Source organism: Trachypithecus francoisi, unplaced genomic scaffold, assembly GCF_009764315.1.
Source record: "Trachypithecus francoisi isolate TF-2019V2 unplaced genomic scaffold, Tfra_2.0 Lachesis_group4, whole genome shotgun sequence".
NCBI classification, from domain to species: Eukaryota; Metazoa; Chordata; class Mammalia; order Primates; family Cercopithecidae; genus Trachypithecus; species Trachypithecus francoisi.
In genome coordinates this window covers 51,054,917-51,081,393 of record NW_022681469.1, presented here as the reverse complement: position 1 = coordinate 51,081,393, position 26,477 = coordinate 51,054,917, and the positions used below count along the sequence as shown (strand labels likewise).

At 35.9% G+C, this 26,477-nt stretch overlaps 1 protein-coding gene across 4 annotated transcripts in view; it reads right to left on the bottom strand.

Moving 5' to 3' along the window:
• The window catches only part of PNPLA8 (patatin like phospholipase domain containing 8), a 55,308-nt gene that overhangs the window by 14,024 nt on the left and 14,807 nt on the right, over positions 1 to 26,477 (bottom strand). For 3 of the 4 annotated variants that reach the window (XM_033194369.1, XM_033194366.1, XM_033194368.1), the window contains exons 3-8: positions 26,208 to 26,357; positions 17,411 to 17,562; positions 12,461 to 12,555; positions 11,547 to 11,718; positions 6,062 to 6,119; positions 2,785 to 2,979 (exon numbers count right to left, since the gene is read on the bottom strand). In XM_033194369.1, the coding sequence (XP_033050260.1) occupies positions 2,785 to 2,979; positions 6,062 to 6,119; positions 11,547 to 11,718; positions 12,461 to 12,555; positions 17,411 to 17,562; positions 26,208 to 26,357 (822 nt within the window). The remainder of the gene's footprint in view (positions 1 to 2,784; positions 2,980 to 6,061; positions 6,120 to 11,546; positions 11,719 to 12,460; positions 12,556 to 17,410; positions 17,563 to 26,207; positions 26,358 to 26,477) is intronic. The other variant, XM_033194367.1, reaches the window with a different exon arrangement.

Sequence of the window (26,477 nt, the reverse complement as noted above, 5' to 3'; positions counted from 1 at the left end):
ACTCTTTACCTGCAATGTTTAAACAAAAATTTCATAATTTATTTATGTTTATGTATCCTAAGCTCTGAACAAAGACTTTTAGGATGTAAATAAAGCCTGGTAGGAATAATATGTATATCAGAATTGGTCATCAAAACCTCTAGTGTAAACTAATTTATTAGATTCTTTCTCCAAAGACAGGAATGAACAATTTAATTTTGAAGGTGGAGATGGAAAGAGAGATGGAATAATTTTGTGTAAAAAGTAGTACTTCCATGTACGTATTATGCTACTACTTGGGCAGATGGGGAGAGATTGGGAGCTACTCACAAAGAATTCTTCTCACTTTATAATTTTCTAGGACTTGTAATGAACCTTATAAATTTTGTAATAATCTTCTTATAGTCAAAGGCAAATGAAATCTCCCCATTCACCTACTCATAACTCTTAATTATATCACTACTTTCAATAATTGCTCAAATAGAATATTAATTAACCTATACTACAATGGATACAAAGTAACTACATTAAAACATATGTCAGATGTGACAGCTAAAAGGGATTTTCAAAATAAGACTGGTAATAATTGAATATAATTATTAAAAGAATTTAGGATGAGAAGGTTGTAGTAAGTACGATACTTTAAACTTGGCAAAACTTCTGAATGGTTAGAAAGAATTAGGACTTCGCTTGAATATTTTCTTTGTCTAAGCAACCAAGATCATTCACACCTTAAAATATTCCCATCAATCTTTTGAGTTGTCATTTGAAGGGAAAAATATCCCATTTCTTCTTCAAGTCTTGGAAGAGAATATATAGTAAGAAAAATATTTCCTTAAGTAGGTTTCTTGGGCTCCAGATTCCATTTGAATACTTTTATTAATTAAATGTGCCAATGTTTCTGAAGCTTATTTATTTATATGAAAGTACATTTTTTGCCCATGTGGCTATATGCTTTACATAAAAATTTATGTAAATTATAAATAACAGTTATTTATTCAAATAACCTTAAGAAGTTATTTTAATCTGTGGCTCAAAATAAGTTGAAGGATTATGGTCATCAATATAAAAATGTCTAAGCATGAACAGAAATATCACTAATCTATCGAAATGGAAAAGGAACCACTGAATTACTTTGGTATATATATTCAACAGTACTGAGTTAAACTTTAGAACTACTTTCTCTTAGGTAAAGAATAAAGAGCAAATGAGATAACTTCTTTTGAAATGTGGAAAACACATGATTCCCAAATGTAATTATTTAGTATTTGAGACTTTCACTAACTGGCATAACTGAAAGTTTGTAGCACTATATTAAGGTTATAACTTAGAAATCCTATTGTATTTTACATACACTGTCTAAATTATTTCTCAATTTATGACATGGTACATATGAAAAGGGGGAAATCGTTGTTAAAAATAGTAAGCCACATATTAAAATAAAAATTTTATTTTGACCATTAAGTCCTGAAATCAATATCAGAATCTCAGCAGCCAGTACTTTCTGCCCTGAGGGGGTGGAAGAAAGAGAAGAAAAGCAAGAAGGGGAAGTGCCTTACATAATTCAACAATGACTGATTCTGCAAAGTAAGAAATGGTTTGAACTGACTCCAAAGACAAAGGAATCCTATTTTAATCTCTTAGCTACAAATATTATATTACTTAAAGATTAAAAAGAAAATGGGAATAGCTGACCATAACATTTAAAAATATATATAAGCTATTGTATCAAAATGAGATAAAATTGATAAAAATGTTTTAGCTATAATATTGACATTTACATTTAAATGATCCATTTGAAAGTTTTGAAGTTTATATTGTTGACATGTTGTTTATATAGATCTATGTATGAGTTTTTGAATGCTATCTGAATATCCCTGTCAACAGTATAAGATTTTTTTCTCAACAGATATCTGACCAAATAAAGAGAGTAGACACACTTTAGGGACTAGAGAAAAACGTCAAGATTCCTCTCATTCTACTCCTTTAAATGAGAGATAACATAAAAAATTAAGCATATATAAAAATACAAGCTTTCAAAGTATCAGCTCTAAAGCTTTATTAGCATTTAGTGTAAGTTATGAATTCAGATTTCCATAAAGAGTTGGAAAAACTTGACAGAGGAAAAGTGTAAATGAGTTTACATAACATAAAAAGAATTTCCAGAAATAATAATCAACTTTACAAATAATTTAAACATGAATTTAAAAGAGCATAATTACAGACAATATCCTAACCCTGTAACTTAACAGCTGTGATGCTAATCCAGCTACTTAACTTTTCCTAAGGCGCGAATTCCTTGTTTGTAAAATGGAAATAATTCTACCTCATAAGTAGCAAGGATTAAATGAGATAATGCACGCACAGCACTAAATAAGTGTCTGGCACACATCTAACTTAATGAGTATTTGTTATTATTTTACTGTATCCCTTTCTTCAAAATATGCCCACCCAAACTGTCAAACAGACTGGGTTCTGCATTTTCAGGGAGTGTATATCGGTTTTAATTTTTATCATGTTTGGAAAGCTAATCATACATACTCTCACTTTTCCATCAAAATTATAATGGGCTACAAATCACACTATATAACACACAAAAATTTTCCCAAAATGTGTTTGCATGTCAGAGGCTTGTTAAGAAAAACAACAAATAAAAATATCCTAAATTGTTCCTCTTTTGACATATGAAGAGACAAAGAAGAAAGTCTCCTAGGTTGATCCTTCTGAAGATCAATGACATTTAAGAAGTGCTGATTCTTTTAATCATGTAAAATTTTAAAAGATAAGACATACAAGTCAACTTACTTGATGAAGATCATTTCCCAATGCATATTCTGCAAAGTAGCCTGGAGCAGCAGATGAGGCTCTAATGGCCTGCCACATTTTATACTGACAGCCTCCCAAATAATGAGAGTTGTTTCCAGGAAAATGACCATAGTTTCTGAACACAAAAGCTTTGGGTGTTATCCCTCTATTTACTATGGTACTTACAGCAGCTACCTAGTAAATGAAAAGGTGAACAATTCCATCGTTAACAGTAATATATTTGGGATCTGTAAAAATTAAATACTATTTAGTAGTATGAATGAACAATCTACAACTCTATCAAATAAATATGTGTAACACAACTATAATGTTGAAAAAAGAGAATCAGATCTTTTAAACAGGCATTTCTTTGTGGGATAATAGATATAAAGGCTGAAGCAATTCTGAGAAATTTATTATAAGAGAATAATAATAAGAGATGTATCTGACCACCATTCAATTTGATTTAAAAAATATTCTAAAAGGCAAACATTTCTAGACTTTTACTTAATAATTGACCAAACAGTAGTAATGAATAAAAACTGCTTAAAGGCTGGGCGCAGTGGCTCACACCAGTAATTCCAGCACTTTGGGAGGCCGTGGAAGGTGGATCACTTTAGGTAAGGAGTTCAAGAGCAGCCTGCCCAAAATGGTGAAACCCCATTTCAACTAAAAAGACAAAATTAGCTGGACATGATGCAGGCGCCTTCCAGCTACTCGGGAGGCTGAGGCAGGAGAATTGCTTGCCCAGGAGGTGGAGGTTGTAGTGAGCCGAGATTGCATCACTGCACTCCAGCCTGGGTGACAGAGTGGGACTCTGTCTCAAAACAAACAAAAAAAAAAACACTGCTTCAAGATAAGTACACTATTTTCATAATGTCACTTACAAATTAGTCTTTGTTTCTGTGCTCTCTGAAAGTATTTTGACTTCAATAAAACTGAAATGTAATACTACACAATCAATGCTTTCAGGTCACAATTATTAAAACCTGGTAGTTGGGTAATGTTCATTAAAAAACTATGATGCCAACCATCTCAGGTCTCAAATTTTATCATTGTTGGTTAAATTTACATGAAATGTGCTGTTTTGTTAATGATCTGTAATACAAACTTAAGAGGCTGACAGGTATTGATGAGGCAAAAGTTAGTGTCTTATGCCAAGTCCTGTCAATTGTTTTGATATTTAATAAACAAAGGTCACATGCCAAATTCCTGTGAGTAATCCAAGTCTGTCTCTAGGCCACTATGGATAGGCATTGGCCATACACTAAAATCCAGAGTCTTTCTATAATTGGAATATAAATATGGCTGGATTAAGAAAACATATGAGTGGCTCTCCATTTATCATGATGATTTACTTCTTAAGATGGCTAAAGTTCTCCATAACTTTTATTCAAAACTGACAACTTCCACGATTTAAACCAAGCAAACAAACAAGGAGCCTTGGAGATACAGGGGAACAAGCAAGAGGCATAGAGTGCACCCTAGTGTCCTCTCCAAAAGAGCTAAGTCATCCCTTCATCACAGCCTCTGAGGCCCTGCGTCTGATTTAACCGGCCTACAGCTCCAGCCTCATCCCATGTGCGGCCCTCGGATTCTGAGGCACTAGTCTTCAAGAACTCTATCATTTAGTGGAATTCTCTATGACTCTTCCTGCACAGGCCATTCCCTTTGCCAGGAATGCTCCTACTCAATGGCCTTCACACTGACATCTCAAATCTCACTTCCTTAAAGTAGCTGTCCCTCATGTCCCTTTAAAAATATGCTTTCAGAGAACTGCTTTTATGCTCCATAGCACTTATGTATTTCAGGGAAACTATGACATGTCATCTTTGTGATTATTTCATTAATACCTTTGCTGCCCTACAGAGCTATAAATCCCATGCCTGCATTTGCCCACAAATGAATCCAAAGTGCCTAGCAGTGGGTGCATAATTAATACTTGCAGAATGAATCAAAGTATGAGTATACCATAGTTAAAGAGCAATAGAAGGAGCTGCACTTGTTTGATTTTTCACGGTTACAGTTTGTTATCTGAGAATAAATACAAGCTGCATGAAATTTCTAGGCACATAAATTCTACTCTTTAAAAAAGTAAATTAAACAGAACTCAAGCAATACTCAGATCATCGGGTTTCAAACAAATAAATAAATGAAGAGTCACACTGAGACACATCTAAGTGACATTAAAATTTTACTGGGGATTCAATTTGTATAATAATATAATCTAATATAGTCATGCACTGCATATCAATGTTTTGGTCAATGATGGACCGCATATACAACAATGGTCCCATAAGACTATAAAGGGGCTTCTATGCTGTATTTTTTACTGTATCTTTTCTATAGATATTTTTTATTTAGATATTTGTATATCTGTAGATACGTAAGTATTCTTACCATTGTGCCACAATTGCCTACAGTATTCAGTATAGTCACCTGCTGTACAGGTTTATAGCCTAGGAACTATAGGCAACACCATGTAGTCTACATGTGTAATGGGCTATACCATCTAAGCATGTCTAGGTACACTCTATAATACTTGCACAATGACAAAATCACCTAATGACACACTTCTGAGAATGTATTCCCATTAAGTGATGCATGATTGCATTATATATATCTAAGAGGCATATAAAATTTCTCTTTAAAAATCTAGGATAAGAAATGTCATAATGTTCCTTAAATCACCAAATTTGATTTTTTAAAATTATGATGAAATAATTCTTCCTTATTTTCAGTCTGACTTTCATGTTCTTCCATTTCTGTTATAGTCTTACTGGATTTAGAAAAGGTATAAGGATCATATCCTATCTCTTCATAGAATGACTCAATATATAAAGACTTAATTAATCTATAATACCTTAATAAAAGGGCCCTCAGGGTCGGGCAAAGTGGCTCATGCCTGTAATTCCAGCACTTTGGGAGGCCGAGGTGGGCAGATCACCTGAGGTTGGGAGTTTGAGACCAGCCTGACCAACATGGAGAAACCCTGTCTCCACTAAAAATACAAAAAAAATTAGCCAGGTGGGGTGGCATATTCCGGTAATCCCAGCTACTTGGGAGGCTGAGGCAGGAGACTCACTTGAACCTGGGAGACAGAGGTTGCGGTGAGCCAAGACTGCGCTATTGCACCCCAGCCAGGCAATAAGAGTGAAATTCCGTCTCAAAAAATTAAAAAAAAAAAAACCATAAAATAAAAGGGCCCTCAGGACAAGTGCTTTCACCAGACCTTCAGATGGAACTAGGTGTTATATTTAAGAGACTCTAAGCTTACCTTGGGACATGTGGGGTTTCTTGCTGTTTCAATCATCAGTGCAGATCCCATTCTATCCCTTTATTAAAGGAGAAAAAATAAGTTATATCAAAATGACTTTATCTCCTAATAACCAGGAAACATACAGTACGCAATTACTGTTTGTCCACGGCTTTGTCAAAGTGCTATGAGGCAAAAAATGTAAGACTCTCCTCTAGGAGGCTTATAATCCCATTAACGCACATGAAACAATATGCAGTTATTTATCAACCTCTGATTCAAATTGCAAGTATCTATAGTTCTGAAGTGGAGCAACCAATAGAGGGACAGTAACTGGAAAAGATGCAGGAAATTAGCTTGAGGAAGACACTGAAAGATTTCAGGGCAACATATTTAAAGCTAGGACGTATACAGATTAAAGGCACAAAGGCAAAAGAAATCTGTTGTTTTCAGGGTCCTGCCAATAGGATAAAGGAGCTGTGTAGAGATAAGACTGCAGAAGTATGCATGGGCTAGTTAGAGTAACCAGGTAAGGACAATGAGACTTCAAGCTTGTTTTAGTTGGTAAGAGCCAATGTCATCAAGAAAACTGCTTTGAAAATCATCAGAGTTGGCATTTGAATTACTATGACATCACAGAAATTGTCCTTGGGCAGCAATTTTTGCAATTCCATAGTAAGAGAATTTTATTTCAATGCAGACTTTTCCAGACTTAAAAATTATGTATTTTCCCTGTATTGAATACAAAGACTATGTATGGTTTCACCAACCTTCCTCATGAGTAAAACCATTTTCTAATGTGTTTTTCAAACAATACTCATGTTTCTCAACTAGAATATTAGTGAATTTCATAAAAAGAATATTTACAAACTGCTTAGTGATCTACCCTTTATAAGCTTTAATAAATATCAATGTAAAGTACTTTCCAAAATCGACAAGATCTTTTGTCTTCCCCAACCTTATCTATACATTTCTACCACATGAAGATCCATGCATTTTATCTTTTTAAGGATCTTTGTCTTTTCATAGAATTCTTACTGTAAAATTACATGAGAAATCCTAGAAGCATGCTGCTTTCACACTTTTTGGCAAAGTTCATATTTATTTATTTTTATTTTTGTTTAAATCTTGATTTTATCAAAAGCTAAAATGCTTTCAGTGAATTAACTTATGAATATAAATTTGTAAAGAAAGTAATGGTAATTGTTCATTTCTGAGATGCCAAAATATGAAAAAAAAATCAACATGCCTAGATTCTACTGATGCCATAAAATAGTTCCCTTAAAATAACACAAAATTATCACAAGAAAAAAAAAAGTCCTCTCAATAAACAATGAGGGAAAAAAAAATGCTATGACAAAAAAAGCCAGAAGGTAGGTAGAGAAGAATATTAACAATAATGGCACCCAGTGAATCACAGTTCTGGTATCCATGTCATTGTACATAGTCTCTTCCTACAGACTCTTGGTTGGCGTGGCTTTCAGTCCATGTGACCTCAGCAAACATGCCATTAAACTGAGGCTTGATAAGTGCTTATGCACTGGGGCTTGCCCTCTGGGAACTCTGAAACCACAAAGATGAGACAAAGCTTGGGTGAGAATGACCAGGTGGAGAGAGAGACTTTCCAGGCCCATTAGCTGAGCCACCAAGTGAACTCAGTCAAGAATAGAAGAAACACCCAGTCAAACCACAGAGTCATGAGACTAAATACATCGCTTCAAGCCACTAAGTTTTGGAGTGGCTTATTCTGCAGCAAAGGCTGAATTTGAAAAAGCAGAGAAAGAAAAACAACTAACCACACTGATAAAATTTATCAATGTTATGATTAAAAATAAAGAAGTTTCTAGAAGAGTAAAAATGAGACAGCAATACACAAATATGCAAAGATACTCTCATAAGTAACAAAAGGAAAAAAATTTCATAGTAGAGAAACTGGTTTTAGAATAAATTTTAAAATTTTTATTAAATAATCTTAATAAAAAGTATTGATCAAATGAATCTGGGAATAGATATGAATTATATATATATATATGTGTGTGTGTGTGTGTATATACATTTTTTTTTTTCTTTTTTTTTTTTGAGATGGAGTCTCACTCTGTTGCCCAGGCTGGAGTGCAGTGCTGTGATCTCGGCTCACTGCAAGCTCTACCTCCTGGGTTCATACCATTCTCCTGCCTCAGCCTCCCGAGTAGCTGGGACTACAGGTACCCACCCCCATGCCCGGCTAATTTTTTGTTTTTGTATTTTTAGTACAGATGGGGTTTCACCCTGTTAGCCAGGATGGTGAACTATATTTTCTAATAGACACAAAAGATGTGAAAATAAGTAACATACAATGATAATGGATGGGAAGATTTCACAATTGGAAAGACGTCAATGTTCCATAAAATAAGTGATACATTTCATGTAATTTCCATCCAAATACCAGTGGAAAATTTTCTTATGTGATAAAAGTAGCCTAAGATTAACTTTGAAGATTAAATGAAAATTGTGTAAAAGAAGAATAAGAAGAAAAGATTTGCTATGCTATATCATTATAAAAATATTATGCAAATGTTCAACAACTAAATTTATAGAATTTGTGCAAAAATAAATCCATAGAGAAACCAAAAACTTGAACATAGATTCTAATAAAGATAAGAATTTCAAATATGATAAAGATGATGTTTCAAATCAGTTAAAAAAAAAAAAACTTGGTAAAGGGAGCTGGGACATTTGGATTAACATTTGATTAAAAAAATAAAGCTTGATTACCTTACAACATATATCACAATAAGTTTTAGGTAACTTCAGAATTACATATAAACTGAAAACTTTAGAACTAGGAAATAACACAAATATTTACCTACCTTCAGGGTAGAAAAGACTTATTTTTTTTTTTAAATTTAAACTTTTAGTATAAAGAGTATGCATGCAGGTTTGTTAATGGGTAAACTGTGTGTCACTGAGGCTTGGGGTCCCAACAATCCTATCACCTAGGCAGTAAGCATGGTACCCAACAAGTGGTTCTTCAGCTCACACTCCCACTCTCCCTCCCGTCTAATGGTCCCCAGCGTCAATTGTTCCCATGTTTATGTTCATGTATATTCAATGTTTAGCTCTCACTTGTAAGAAAGAACATGGGATATTTGGCTTTATGTTTTCGCGTTAGGTTGCTTATTACAATGGCCTCCGGTGCCAACCATGTTGCTGCAAAGGACATGATTTCTTTTTTTTTATAGCTGCATAGTATTCCACAATGTATATGTACCACATTTTCTTTATCCAATCCACTGTTGATGGGCACCTAGGTTGATTCCTTGTATCTGCCACTGTGAACAGTGCTATGATGAACACATGAGTGCATGTGTCTTTTTGATGGAATGAATTATTTTCCTTTGGGTATATACCCAGTAGTAGGATTGTAGAAAAGACTTAAAAACATAAAAGTTAAAAATCTTTAAAGGAAAAGAGTTGGCTAAATGAAGATGTTTCAATCCTCTACATTAGAAAATTATTAATTAGAAAGCACTTTTTCAATATACGGTTAATATATTTACAACACATTGAGGAAAATCCCATGAGAAAACAGGCAAAAATTATGCCCTCAAAATTCACAAAAAAATAATAAAAAGTCATCAAAAACCAAAACTAAGTTCAAACTCATCAATAATGAAAGTGATACAAATTGAAACGAGTTTCAAAATCTCTCAAACTGATGTCATTTTAAACATTAAGTGTCTGGCGTTCACGAGTATTTCATGAAACAGAAATACATGTTGATGTTGGTGGATGAGTAAGCTAAAACCACTGTATTGAAGAACAAATTCAGCTATGTATGTATCAAGATTGTTAAAACACGCATATCCTCTGACCCACAATTTTACTTCTAGAAAATTACCTTATCTTTTTCTAAAAGAGGATTTGTTAAATAAAAAATAGTACATCCATAAAATGGTGAAGAACCGGCCAGGCGCAGTGGCTCAAGCCTGTAATCCCAGCACTTTGGGAGGCCGAGACGGGCGGATCACGAGGTCAGGAGATCGAGACCATCCTGGCTAACACAGTGAAACCCCGTCTCTACTAAAAAATACAAAAAACTAGCCAGGCGAGGTGGCGGGCGCCTGTAGTCCCAGCTACTCGGGAGGCTGAGGCAGGAGAATGGCGTAAACCCGGCTTGCAGTGAGCTGAGATCCGGCCACTGCACTCCAGCCTGGGCGACAGAGCGAGACTCCGTCTCAAAAAAAAAAAAAAATGGTGAAGAACCATTAATATATGTTTCAAAACATATTAACTGACATAGGAAATCATCTGTGATAAAATGCTAACTGAAAATGCAGGACCCAAAACTACATGTGCATTATCTGAATTCTGTAAAGAGGATGGATACACTCACACTCACAACTACACACATATACATACACTTGTCTATCTGTAAGAAATTACAGGAAAAAATACATCACCATGTTAATAGTGCTTTTGTTCTTAGTGGGATTATAAATTATTTTTATTGTTTTCTTGATATATTTTCTATTTCCTATATAATAATTATTTTAAGAAGACATCAACATTGGACCCAATAAATATGCTTCTTATATAGTGACCTACTGATATATTCTGAAATGTGAGAAGAAATCTAAAGTTTTCTATGACAGCATCATTCATAATCCCAAAAAATTAGGAACATAAATGTCCGAAATGTCCATAAAAATCCTAAATGGAAATGATTAAGAAAATGTAACATCTCACTCTGGAGTATAGTGTAATCTTTAAAAATATGTCAGGAGATTGTAAGAATGTTTGGAAAAAGGAAAAGGATATAAATTTACAACTACAATCTAATATCAGCTATACAAAATGTTCATGGTCTAATAAAAAACTAGAAGGAAATATATTAAAGTCTACAGCTCTGAATAATAGGATTGTGGATGATTTTATGCTTATATTGTATGCTTATATACACTTTGGGAGGCAGGCGGATCACTTGAGGTTAGGAGCCTGAGCAACATGGTGAAATCTTGTTTTTACTAAAAACAGAAAAAATTAGCTGGACATGGTGGTGCACACATGTGGTCCCAGCTACTTGAGAGGCTGAGGTGGGAGGATCACTTGAGCCTGGGAAGTTGAGGATGCAGTGAGCCAAGACAGTACCACTGTACTCTACCCTGGGCAACGGGAGTGACAGCGTGCATCAAAAAATAAATAAAAATAAAAATAACTGAATATTTTAGAATGACTTGAGACACATTTAATATGTTAAGTAAAAACAACAGGATGCAAATATCTCATATTTTTAAAAAAGGCAATTGTAACTTTTACATGCAAATCTCACACACATGAACCCCCCAAAACAATTATTAAACTATGATTCACCAAAATACTAACAGTGGTTATCTGTAATTAGTAGAATAATTTAATATTCTTGATATTTTTCAAATTATGCAAGAATATAATTTAATATTATTATTTTTGAAATTATAATATACCTATATAATCAGAACATTTAAAAAGAGTAATTGTAACTTACCTAAGAATGTTTTCCCATGTTTGACTGTCATAAAATGCATGGCTCCAACTCATTTTGACTGTTCCAACAATGACGTTTTGTGAAAATACATCTGACCCTAATTTTCGATAAAGTTCCTCACATTCATCCAAGGGCATATGAAACAACCCCAACATGAAAGCTAATATGGCACCTGGAAAAAAGAATTCTTAGTTTTTATCAGTGTTAAGTTATAGCCCTTATGATGATAAGATCTCCTGAATCATAGTTTTGGCTTAAATTTAGAGTTGAATTTGGCTTAAATTTCTAGCTATGTCACCCGGGACAAACGACTTTCCTTCTCAGAGCCCCATTTTTTTCAGGTGTAAAATGGGAGTAATAAGAAAAACTAAAATTCATGTCTCTTGTACTGGGTTAACAAATGTAAAGGGATTTACTAGGTCTCAAAAAGGATTAAATAAATGCTCAAAAAGGATTAAATAATGAAAATAATAATAATTTAAAAATATTTACAAATGTGTTGTTTTACATTAAATTATATATAAGATATGGTAGCTAACTCACGTTCTTTCTAACATCAATAAATTACTTAGTTTTAGTCATAAAATATGGTATATTTGACAACTCACCAAGTCACTAAGCAATTCTCCTTCAAGTTAGTCCTAGGAACCAATGTAATTAAAGATATTAGGTACTCTTGGATGTCCTTTTAAACAGCTGATTCCGTATCTAGCTATAATTGGCAGGACACACTGCCACCTAGTGTGCCTAAATGGCATAATCATGAATAAAAGAGAAAAAAAGGGAGGAGAAAATTTTGGGGTATGGAGAGAGGGCTGGAGGAGGCAAAGGACTATGATCTTAAACATAAGTGCTTAATGTTCTCTTCCTTAATGTACTGCCAGAATGTACCACTTCCATATAATAATAATTACCTGTGCTTACACCACAAATGTAATCAAAGAGCTGATGAACTGGCTTCTGAGTAAGTTCAACTAATTTTCGTAGGGTCTGGAGAGCAACCACGCCCCTATAGAAAAGATTAAAGGCAAAATGACAATTCCTGTTTAAAGAAAAAATAATTTAAGCCATTGAATAAAACAATCTAAGAACTGCTTTTGTAGTTTATATGCTAACATGAAAATTGATAATATATTTCAGAATCAGTAAAAATTGCCTGTACAAATTTTTAGGATTACTTTTGAAAATCTAGTATCTAAATGATACAAAACCTACACTATGGCAGCACATTTTAAAATTTATACTAGTTATCTCTCTCTTGTTTTTTCACTGAACCCATCCTTCTGCAGAACAGTATCTCCTTAAATAAGAATAAATCTGGTCAGGCAGTGGCTCTTTCCTGTAATCCCAGAGCTTTGGGAGGCTGAGGTAAGAGGATCACTTGAGGCCAGGAGTTCAAGACCAGCTGAACAATACAGCGAGACCCCATTTCTACCGAAAAAAAAAGGAAAAAGAGAAGAAATCTGCCCAAATACACTTCTTAAGAATGCCAAAAACCAACAAACAACTAAATAAGAATACAAAGATATGCCAATATAAAATTGAAAAAAAAAAAAAACTCTAGAAAACACTTAAAAACTCACTCACTGGTTTTGGAATGCCATACCTTGGTTTCTTCTCTTACTAATATAGTTGGTCACCTATGACTCTATACATTTTTATCTTACATATTTCACCAGTCAGATTTTTTATTTTTTTTTGAGACTGCCCAGGCTGGAGTGCAGTGGCTCATTGGACTCCCTGCAAGCGCCACCTCCTGGGTTCACACCATTCTCCTGCCTCAGCCTCCCAAGTAGCTGGGACTACAGGCATCCGCCACCACGCCTGGCTAATTTTTTTATTTTTTTGTTTTTAGAGAGATGGGGTTTCACCGTGTTAGCCAGGATGGTCTCGATCTCCTGACCTCATGATAAGCCCACCTTGGCCTCCCAAAGTGCTAGGATTACAGGCGCGAGCCACGGCGCCTGGCCACCAGTCAGATTTTTAAGCTCCCTTTTCTTTATTCATTTTTTAAAACTTTCAATAACTTTAGGATATCCCTCTACATTAATGGTATATTAATTAATGTTGCTGACTTTGCTCATTTCTGAATCCTTGCCAACAGCAGTTAATAGCTTCATGAAGGAACGCGAAACGATGAAAAAGCTTAGGAGATATAGACCAATTGAGGGTGTACGTACCATGCAAACTCTCATGTGTGTATCATGACAATTTTTAACAGTGGGAGAATACAAAAAAATGATGAAAAGCTCTATTCCCAACACAAGGTAGGGGGTAGGTAAGTCCTGGAACACAAAGGTAGTTAGGCACCAAAAAATTTAGAGTGTCAAATTGTGCCTTGATAATGTTAACAGGAAGTAACTAGAAAATTCTGTAAGATTAAAGTAGAAAACCAAAGATGCTGATCTTTTAAATACAATAAATTATGTGGATTTGAGGAGAGTTAAGAAGATGTCTTATGAAAGAGATACATTATTAATTCAAGGCAAGATGATGAATTAAATGTAATGGATACAATTATTTAACAATGTGACCTCTATTATCACAAAAAGGAAATAAAATAGGCACATATATGTTCACAAAGAAAAATATTAGAAGAAAATCAAAATACTAAAATAATCTTAGAGTTGTGAGCTATGGTTTTAGGGATTTTTTCTCTCTCAGGTTTTTCTAACTACTCGTATAATCGGGAAAATTAACTATTTAAAATGTTGTGTTCATAAATTCTGAATGAATTTAAATACATACATATTTGCCAAGTTGCCACAGCTGTCTATGCCTACCACTGTAGGTTCTCTTATAGTAAAGAAGTAAAAGATAGGGTTTTTTATTTTTTTCTCTCAAGCCCTCATACATTACTGCTTTCCACACAAACCTCTCATTCAGGCTGCTTTCCCATATTCCCCTAAACCAAGTTTTCTCAACAGCAGCACTGCTGACATTCTGGGTTGGATAACCTTTTTTTTGTGGGGCTGTCCTGTACACTGTATCATGTTTAGTCATAATTGTCCTCTTCAAACTAGATGAAAAGTGGCAGTGCCCTAGTTATGACAACCAAAAATGTCTCCAGACACTGCTAAATGTCCTTTAGGGGGCAAAATCACCTCCAGTGGAGAATTACAAACCTAAACCTAACTTCATCCTAACCCACCCCTAGATTTTCCCAAATTACCTCACACCGATTTCCTCCTTATACGACTAATACAACTCTTATTCTACAAGATAAATTATTTATTGGATACAAACTTCTTTTTCATCATGCTTGTCTGACCTTAAACAGACATCTGAATGTTCTTTAATTTTCTTCCTTCCTATCTCTACATAAATATAACTTCTTTAAAAAGAAGTCTTGGTCCTGACCATTCTTTAAAATAGTACTCTTCCTCTCTATCCCTTTACTTTGCTTTATTTTTCTCCATAGCACCCAGAATAACATATTTTTGTTTTTCTATTTGTTGTCTTTTTCCTCCTCTACAATGCAAACACTGTATTGTTTTGTTTGCTTACCGTCCCCAGGATCTAAATCAGTGCTTACAACATAGCAGGCACCCAATATTTGTTAGCTGACTCAATGAATGACACTACCTGTCCCAACTCCCCTGAACTTAATGGCAGAGAGGATTCCTTCTGCTCCTTAGTGAAATGCTTCTACTCATTTAACTGCCATTTTCCTCATTTCTCACCATTTGGAACCAATTCTGTGAACTAGAATAATCTCTCCAGTTATCACTGTATGTATATCACATGAATGACATATACCTTCTTAATATTATTCACTTTCCTAAGAAACATCCTCTAAGATCTTTTAAGATTGTTCTCTCTTCAGTGGGCTTTTGACAACTGAGCACTTCTGTATGGATATAATCTTATATTAAATATGTTCAAGAAAAAAACTGTCTTTCCTCAACACCAATCTGTTGAGATTCCCTACAATTCTGTCCCAGTCACACACAGGTTTACACTTAGAGTGATCTTGACCTATGTCTACCATATTCTGTCTCCGTGTTTCTTAAAAGTTACTGGTATTGGCTGGGCGTGGTAGCTCATACCTATAATCCCAGCACTTTCTGAGGCTGAGGTGGGTGGATCACCTGAGGTCAGGAGCTTGAGACCAGAACTGCCAACATGGTGAAACCCCGTCTCTACTAAAAATACAAAAGTAGCCGGGTGTGGTAGTGCATGCCTATAATCCCAGCTACTTGGGAGGCTGCAGCAGGGGAATTAATCACTTGAACCTGGGAGGTGGAGGTTGCAGTGAGCTGAGATCATGTCACTGCACTCCAGCCTGGGCAACAAGAGCAAAACTCCATCTCAAAAAAAGTTACTGGTATGTTTTACCTTCCTCCTGCCTTCCACTGCCACCATCTGAGGTTAGCTTCCTTCTCTCATTATTTACTCCTTCCTTCATATTGATGTCAAGTATAAAGGACTCGGGTGAATAGAAAACCAAGGAATTTAACAAAAAGATATAGGGTAGTACTTGAACATACACAAGAGTGGTTGGCAAGTTGGGTATACCAAAAAGCAAAATCAGGGAGGTAAGTTACAGCTAAGAACAATAGGCAGGGCATGTACTATGAATTATGAGGTAGCAGTAGGGATGGCAGGGAACTAGAGAATGAGCTAGAAGATTCTGGGGAAAAGGTTTGAAAAACCAAGCCAAAAAATCTAACCAACAAGTTGGAAGGAACTAGATAAACAAAGACTTGAGTAGGAAGCATGGATGGATTGCCAGTAGTAAAAATAGAGCTTAATAGTGAAATTATCTCCTTCTGAACAAAGAATGAATTTATTTCTTATATAGCACCAGAACTGGCATCTCCAAGTGAAGACATCAGAAGTCAGGAAGTTAATATAGCCTCATTTTGCAACCATCACTTTATCAAGTGACTAGTGGATATATATGGGTAAGATAAGTATAATAAAAGAAAGCTGGCTGGGGGTAGTGGCTCATGCCTGTAATCCCAGCACTTTGGGGGGCTGAGGCAGGTGGTTTATCTGAGGTCAGGAGTTCAAGACCAGCCTAGACAACATGGTGAAACCACGTCTCTACTAACAATACAAAATATTAGCCAGGCATGGTGGCAGACACCTATAATCCCAGCTACTTGGGAGGCTGAGACAGGAGAATTGCTTGAACTTAGGAGGCAGAGGTGGCAGTGATGTGAGATCGCGCCACTGCACTCCAGCCTGGGCGACAGAGCAAGACTCTGTCTCCAAAAAAATAAAATAAAATAATAAAAGAAAGCTAAAATTATAAAACACTGTCAAGATTTTATGAGAATAATGGTCGATAAGCTTCTAAACTACCAAAAAGGTCTAAAAAGGCCAAATATAAAAATAGAAATATTAAAATATGAAAATATAAATACTAAATCAAACCAAAGAATTGAAGTATATGTCAGAGTAGCACTTAGATTAATTAAAATAATTTCATGTTTTATTTAAAAAATTTGATTTTATAATGATATATCAAATCATTTTTTTTAATTCCTAAAGCTGAATTGAATCTGTGGTTTTTAAGAACCATGTTTCAGCTGTGTGTGGTGGCTCGCGCCTATAATCCTAGCACTTTGGGAAGCCAAGCCAGGCAGATCACCTGACGTCAGGAGTTCGAGACCAGCCTGGCCAACATGGTGAAACTCCATCTCTACTAAAACTACAAAAATTAGCTGGGTGTGGTAGCGGGAGCCTGTAATCACAGCTACGTGAGAGGGTGAGGCAGGAGAATCACTTGAACCTGGGAGGCGGAGGTTGCAATGAGCTGAGATTGTGCCACTGCATTCCAGCCTGGGCAACAGAGGGAAACTCCATCTCAAAAAAAAAAAAGAAAAAAGAAAAAAGAATCATGTTCCTAGCCTTACCTTGTTCCTCCACCATCAATTGAGAGAATTCGGATTCCTCTCCCTTTCACTGGATCGACGTAGCCAATTAGGGCCAGAATTTCTCTAACTGCAGCCTGAAGAGTTTCATCCTTAGTTTGTCTCAGTCGTAATAAATATGGAATAATTCTTTCCTATATTGAGAGAAAATATACTTTGTTGCTTTTATCAAATCAAGACTGAAAATGTATGATTATTATTAACCAATACATGCAGTTCATCACATGACAATCAAGGTGACAGTGTTCATTACTTTTTCAGTAATCTTATAAGACAGATTAGTTTTTGATATATTAATGTCAATTATCTAGATTATATTTGTTTTAATATTGGGACAAAAATTAACCTCTATTCAAATATTTTCATTAAAAGGTGTAATACTTAACTAGAGAAAATATAATTTACTTAATTATAGAAATTCACAAAGTATTACAACAAAAGGTTAATATTATAAATTTTGTATAATATTTTGTCCAAATCCTGAGATTAAGAGTCTAAAACTGATTCACAGTAACTACTAGAAGTTAAACTGTTATTAAAAAGAAATAATGAACCATCTTGTATACATTGCATATGGGATTCAAGGGTGCCTCATAAAGGAATAGGAACAAATGTTAACAAATAAGACTGAGGTAAGAAGGTAAAAGTAGGCTACTACAATTAAATAATCAGTTTAAATAAACCTGAGACTTCAAGATTCTAAGCACTCAACATCATATTGTTGATCACAGATAAGAGCTTAAATCCTAGAGTTCTATGTTGCTTACCAAAGATTCTCTAGCTTCCGTACACAGAAGCATCTTACATAGTCAGTACCCCAGGTTTAATGGAGTGGCTGAGTGGCAGCTATAATTCTGCTGTGTAACCTTCTGTAAATCAAATAATTTTCCTAGGTATCACTCATTTTGTTTCCTTTTTATGATCAATCAATCTGAAATACTCTAAATTCTTTCTCAATATTTTTTTCCCTAATGTTGAGCTGGGAGGCCCCACTAGAGGAACTTGAGCAATGGTGGAGAATAATGCAAATTTCCAGTTCCGGTTAAGATGAAACACTGTGTTAGAGATCAATGCTCACATCAAGAACAAGAAAATCTTGATGAAATACAAGAAAAGCACCATCTGTTTAAAGGCATCAGACAGAGAGCTGCTGAAGCAACAAGAACAGATGGAGCCAAGAATCTGGAGAAGGAGTAATTGCTAGGAAGTGAGCTGGAAAACTATAGCTTTTCTTCCCTTGAGGCATTTGCTGATTCCAGGAAAAAGTAAAGGACGAAAAAATTGAGTCTGAATCAGACAGAGGGCCCCAAATAAACGACAGAGAAACCAGCTGATCACTTAGCATCTAAGGGGTTTGGAGTGAAAAAAATAGAAGACCCGAAGGGCTTCAAACACATGGCTGGCTTTACCTCAAGACATCTGCTGAATTCTAAAATCAGGAGGTGTGAAAGGCGAAAGGTAAGCTGAAGACCTCTGAAAGTCAGAGTGGAAGGCTTTGTATTCTTGAGATTTTAGGACCCAATGAGGTGGTGGTTAAGTGAACACACCAGGCTCTCAACTGAAAGCCCTGGAAGAATATACCCTAAAATCAGGGCAAAAGAGAGGTCTTACCCAAACTGTAATACAGCCTTGATCCAGATTTGACCCTAACTCAATTAAGGCTATCTGTGCTCCACTCAAATGCCAACAGAAGAACAAATAAAACCTGCAAAAATATATAATTTGATATAATCTACAGCCTATGCAATTTTTTAAATTTACAATGTCCAGCATCCAGAAAAACTATAAAGCATGTGAATCCAGTACCGAATGACAAAAACCAAGAATTGATGTTCATATTAGAATAACCACAAAAAGATGTCATGGCTTGGAAACTCAACAAAGACCCAATTCACCCTAAATTGTTCCATGTATTCACTGCAATCCCACCATGTTTTTCTCTTTTAAAATTTTTTTTGTAGATAAGCTGATTCTAAAATTCATATAGAAATATAACATGTCAAGAATAGTCAAGCCAACAATATTAAGAAGAACAAGGTTGGAGGATTTATACTACCTAATATTAAGTTTATAAGCTGCAATAATTTAGCCAGTGCACTATTAGAGCAACAATAGACAAATATACCAGTGGAACAAAATACTGTATCTGGTTGGGCATGGTGACTCCCACCTGTAATCCCAGCACTTTAGGAAGCCGAGGTGGGTGCATCACCTGAGGTTGGGAGTTCAAGACCAGCCTGACCAACATGGAGAAAACTGTCTCTACTAAAAATACAAAATTAGCTGGGCATAGTGGCGCATGCCTGTAATCCCAGGTACTAGGGAGGCTGAGGCAACAGAATCGTTTGAACCTGGGAGGCGGAGGTTGTGGTGAGCTGAGATCGCGCCACTGCACTCCAGCCTGGGCAACAAGAGCGAAACTCCATTTCAAAAAATAAATAAATAAAAAATACTGTGTCTAGAAACAGATCCATATATACATCTCATTTATGATAAAGGTCTTTCCAATAAATGGTGCTGAGTCAACTGGATAAGTGTATTTTTTAAAAGTCAGGACTTCTGCCACATACCACACAACCAAATCTATTCTAGATGAATAGTAGATATAAGAGTAAAAGGCAAAGCAAGGTTTCAGAAGAAAACACAGGAAAATTTATATATATATATATATATTTTGAGACAGAATCTTGCTCTGTCTGTCACCAGGCTGGAGTGCAGTGGCGCAATCTTGGCTCACTGCAACCTTCACCTCCCGGGTTCAAGCCATTCTCCTGACTCAGCCTCCCAAGCAGCTGGGACTACAGGTGCACACCACCAAGCCCAGCTAATTTTTGTATTTTTAGTAGAGATGAGGTTTCACCATGTTGGCCAGGATAGTCTTGATCTCTTGACCTCGTGATCCGCCCACCTCAGCCGCCTACCTCAGCCTCCCACAGTGCTAGGATTACAGGCCTGAGCCACGGCGCCTGGCCAAAAATACTTTTATGACTTTAGGATAGGCAAAGATTTCTTAAACAGGACACAAAATACTAACCATAAAGAAAAGTACTGGCTGGGCGTGGTGGTTCACGCCTCTAAACCCAGCACTTTGGGAGGTGGAGACGGGCGGATCACGAGGTCAGGAGATCAAGACCATCCTGGCTAACACGGTGAAACCCGTCGCTACTAAAAAAATGCAAAAAAATTAGCAAGGCGTGGTGGTGGGCGCCTGTAGTCCCAGCTACTCAGGAGGCTGAGGCAGAAGAATGGCGTGAACCTGGGAGGCGGAGCTTGCAGTGAGCCCAGATTGCGCCATTGCACTCTAGCCTGGGCAACAGGGCGAGACTCCGTCTCAAAAAAAAAAAATTATAGATTAGAAAAAATTAAGAATATCTGTTTATCAAAAAACACAAGAGTGAAAAGGTCAGCCACAGAATAGGAGAACATATTTGTAAGACATACATATACACACCACACATGACAAGTGAGTTACAACCATAATATACTTTTTAAATTCTACAAATAATGAAGAAAAAGTTGGTCAACCCAATGGAAAAATAGGCAAGATCTGGAATAGGTACTTCACAAGGAAGTATCAACATGGCCAATAAACCATGGAAAAGATGCTGAATGTCATAGCTATCAATGAAATAAAAAATTAAAACCACAATTTAATATCACTTAACACCCAAAAAACCTGCTCAAATTGAAAAGGGTGCGGTGGCTCACGGCTGTAATCCCAACACTTTGGGAGGCCAAGGCGGGCAGATTACTTGACGTCAGGTGTTCAAGACCAGCCTGACCAACATGTGAAACCCCGTCTCTACTAAAAAACCAAAAATTAGCTGGGTGTGGTGGCGGGTGCCTGTAATCCCAGCTACTCGGGAGGCTGAGGCAGGAGAATTGCTTGAACCCAGGAGGTGGAGGTTGCAGCAAGCCGAGATCGCACCACTGCACTCCAGCCTGGACGACAGAGCAACACTCAGTCTCAAAAAAAGATTACAAAATAAAGTGTTGGAGAGAAAGTAGAACACAGAGGCCTCATATAATTCTGGTGAAAGAATAAATTGGCACCAGCACTATGCAAAACCATTTGGCAGTATCTACTAATGATACAAATATGCTCACTCTGTGAGCAGCAATAGTACTCTTAGGTATATACCCCAAAGAAACGAAGACCTATATTTTCCAAAACATATAACCCAGAGGTACTACTCCTAATAATATTCCCAAACTGCAAACCATCCAAATGTCTAGCAGTAGAGGGAAAAATGAAAAGTATACCCAACAATATAGAGGGTTCTCACAAACATAATATGGAGTGAAAAAAAAACCAGACATGTAAGAACACATGCTTATCATTCATATAACATGCAAAAAGAGGCACAACTAAATTATGCTGCTAGAATTGTGAAAACCTGATCAACCTTTTTGGGGACAGTGTTTCGAGTGTTCATAAGATTGTTTCTCATTCAGGGTAGTGGTTATATAGATGTATTTCATGTGTGAAAAATCATGGAGCTGTAAACTTATGATTTATGCTGTTTTCTATATATAACATTTTTATAAAAAGCTTTTTAATAAACCCAAAGGATGTATGAATCCTTGTGACAAATTCAGCATTTTAAAACAGAGAGGGGGAGAAAATAGATCATAGAAACAGGCTGGGCGAGGCCGGGAGCAGTGGCTCACACCTGTAAACCCAGCACTTTGGGAGACCAAGGCAGGTGGATCATCTGAGGTCAGGAGATCGAGACCAGCCTGGCCAACATGGTGAAACCCTGTCTCTACTAAAAATACAAAACTTAGCCGAGCATGGTGGCGGGCACTTGTAGTCCCAGCTACTTGGGAGGTTGAGGCAGGATAATCCCTTGAACCCAGGAGGGGGAGGTTGCAGTGAGCCGAGATCGCACCACTGCACCACTCCAGCCTGATGACAGAGCGAGACTCCATCTAAAAAAAAAAAAAAAAAAGAAGGAAAGGGAAAGGGAAAGGGAAAGGAAAGCAAAAGGAAAAGGAAAAGGAAAAGGAAAGGAAAGGAAAGAAAGAAGCTGGGTGAGGTGGCTTATACCTATAATCTCAGTACTGTGGGCAAAGCAGGCAGACTGCCTGAGCCCAAGAATTCGAGGCCAACCTGGGCAACATGGTGAGACCCTCTGTCTACAAAAAATACAAAAATTAGTTGGGTGTGGTGGCGCATGCCTGTGGTCCCAGCTACTCAGGAGGCTGAGCTGGGCTGAACCTGGGAGGCAGAAGTTGCAGTGAGTGAAGACTGTGGCACTGCATTCCAGCCTGGGTGACAGAGACTCTGTTTCCCAAAAAAAGAAAAAGAAACACATTTAACTTAGAAAAACAAGGAGTCCATAATATTATTTTAAAGGTGCAAAAAAATTCATTTAATCACTGAGGCAGCTATTAAAGCAACACCTTATTTTGAAAACTGGTAACTAAATACAAGGAAATTAAGCCTTTCTCTTTCCTTTCCTGTAAAATTTGCCTTTGAGAATACCCAAATAGCTTCAGTTGATGAAGGAAGGCTGTACTTTACAGAAGAATATCAATTATAATGTAGGAGTAACAGAATTAGACATTGGTCATTTTGCAACTCTAATGAAATTATTAGTTCTGGAAATGATTAGGTTAATGGTTGATGAGATAATACTACTAGCACAACTGTCCAATGGGAAGCAGAATGTCATCACCTTAACCCAGTGGTCATCCTTAGCATTACTAATGGTTGTTCAACTAATTGTCATGTGTGTCTTGATGTGATGCATTATAAGGCACATGACACTACCTACAATGTGCTCTAACAACAAAATGTTTAACTCAATCAAGCCATTATATTTAAATTCCAATGTTCAGGAAATGAAAAGGAAAGAGGAACACTTCAAGTAACATTGAGAAAGAAGGCAAGTACATCCAGAAAGTGAGTCATTCTGCCTGTTAACCAGCCTGATGTCTTGAATTAAGTCAGTTTTAAAGGTGCAGGTGAAGAAGGTGTGGCTGAAGGACTGCATTAGATTTTAAGTGACTTGGAGAAATAGTTAGATGCAATGTGTAATCTAGACTGGGCCCTCACTTGGATCTAATCAGTTACGTAAAGAACATTTTCAAACTGGGTATAGGATAAAGGAACATTTACTGATATAGAAAGGTATACATTATATGCTAAAAAACCAGATTATAAAACAACATATACAGAATGGGTTTATTTTGGTATATATGTGCATAGAATAAATTCTGAAGGAATACTGTGGCAGACATTACTAATGTTCACCAACACCCAGTTTGCTTCCCCTTCCAAGCATACAGAAGGTTGTACTTTTCAGGCCCATGCAATCAGAAAGGATAAACAGACTGTGAGTAGAAGAAACCTGTGGCAACTTCTGCTGAAATATTCTTTCCTTGCCATAGAAATCATAGAGGAAGACTTAATTAAAATACAGACAACAGGACAGGATCTAAGTAACCACCACACAGAGGTTCACTGTGCCAAAGAGTCACCCAAATTCACAGTTGACTTTGCATGAGCCAGAAATAAAACTGTTTTGTTAAGTCACTGAGATTTTGGTGTTGTTTGCTATTAGAGCTTAAGCCAGCTTAATCCAATGAACACAAATAAACTCTAATACATTACAGTGGCAATCTGAGGGTAGTAAAAATATATTTTTATTTTCTTTTCTTTCTTCTAATTTCCTACGATGCTTTGTGCTGCCTTCTTTCTAAATAGTCAAAGTTCTTCTTTTTAATTAAAAAACATAATGAAAGGAGACCACCTTCATCACAAACAGTGAAAAAAATTATCACAGACAATTCCCTAAATGTAACTGCCATAAATGTAGCACACAAAATAAGTAACTCATTTTTTTTAGAGCATTACATATCAGACATAATTCACTGTATTCAGCTACCATAAGTATGGGAGACACATAAAAAAGTGAAATTCATACAGATGTTTTATAAAAGTTCTATCATTTTCAAAAAGCTCACCTCTTGATAATAACAAAAAGTTTAGCTGCAAAAGTTCACACTAGAGCGTACATGCCGACATGTTTTATGCAATTTGTCCAGTTCACTGTTTTTCAGATGATTATTTAAGGGAAGGGTGACGAGTTTTTTCAGACTATCTAGACTTTTATTCATAATTGATCTGGATATACATTCCTATCACATTTGTTCATAGTATTGAAAGGTCCTTAGATTTGGGATTAGTTATGCAAGATAAAAGAATGCTCAGTTTCAATTAGCAAGACGATTTAATAATAAACTACAACTGAAAACTACTCAGAAATCCATCAGTAGTACAACTGGCCTTGTAAAAGAGGTTGAAGTGAGCCCCCCTGCCCTTCTGCTATGTAAGTAGGCCATGAGAAGCTGCTGTTTAGGAGGAAGGGGACTCTCATCAAATTGTTGGTGCCTTGATTTTGGACTGCCCAGTTCTCATTTTGAACTATGAGAAATAAATTTCTGTTGTTTATAAATTACCCAGGCTAAGGTATTTTATTATGACAGCCCAAATGGACTAAGTCAGTATGTAATTCTATTTAAAAACTTTTGCTTTCAGTATATCACTGAAATGTGAAATATACTTAAAAGCATATGTATATTTGAGAATCTTATCTTTTATGAAAAAGATTATATAAATATAAAATATAATCCTAAATTGTAGGACCATAAAATACTGAAGCTACCTATAATAATGTATGTGTTATACAATACACAATTAAGGATGGGTACATTATTCAAAGACAATTCTTCGGCAAGATAATTGTTAAAAAGTCAAATAAATATGATCTAAATTAAAACAATTTTCTGAATGGCAAGATAAAAATAAGCACTAAGAGATTTCTAATGAAATTTAAGCAATAACTATCATATTTTCAAATTTTTCATGAAACATTACAAATAATCTTAATAATATAGATGTAAAGAGACTCAATCACATTGGTCATATTTTACAGTACTTCTTTGAAAACAGTCCATATAAATGGGTCTAAATTATCCTCATTATTTTATAATTGAAAAAACTGAGGCAAAGAAAAGCTCATTGTTTTACTTAATATAATTACTAATTCAATTATGAGTAAGGTCATTAAAATTTTTAGACTTTCAAATATGAAAGGACCATGAAATAAAAACAGCCTTACATATGAATTATGTCTCCTAGCTTAAAAGAATAGTTACGGCCGGGCGCGGTGGCTCAAGCCTGTAATCCCAGCACTTTGGGAGGCCGAGATGGGCGGATCACGAGGTCAGGAGATCGAGACCATCCTGGCTAACATGGTGAAACCCCGTCTCTACTAAAAAATACAAAAAAGTAGCCGGGCGAGGTGGCGGGCGCCTGTAGTCCCAGCTACTCGGAAGGCTGAGGCAGGAGAATGGCGTGAACCCGGGAGGCGGAGCTTGCAGTGAGCTGAGATCTGGCCACTGCACTCCAGCCTGGGCGACAGAGAGACTCCGTCTCAAAAAAGAAAAAAAAGAATAGTTACATAGTATAAATATTTACATTGCTCTGAAGAAAAATCTGGCAGCTGTTATGCAATTCAACTAATACACTGATTATTTTCTATTTTATAAATGTTAATTTCATGTATACATATTGGTGCTAAAAAAATAAAATGATTAGCATAATGTATGTCACAAAATAAATAGGATAATTACTGAATATACATCACATGTATAATAAAAACCACAAAATTCAAATAGAAAAATGAATGGCTTTGCCTTTTCCATTTTAGAAGAATTTTTTAGTATTTTTATTCCAAGACAAAACCAGATTAAATAAATTAGAAATTACCTTGACAGCCACTCCTTTTCCTTCAGGAAATTCTAGAAGATGAAAAGTCAGTTCTTCAACCCTAGTAATGCAGAGTTTTGGGTCAGTTGTTCTTCTTAATGCCTGAACTAATGCCCGGGTCCTGTTATCAATACTCACCCTTGCGATAATCTACAAAGACATATTAAATATATATGATTAGAATACAAAACTGCTCTAAAGAATAATTCAAGTTTCTTAGTTCTCATTAGGAAATAAAACTTATAAATTTGACAAAAAGTAATAGAACCA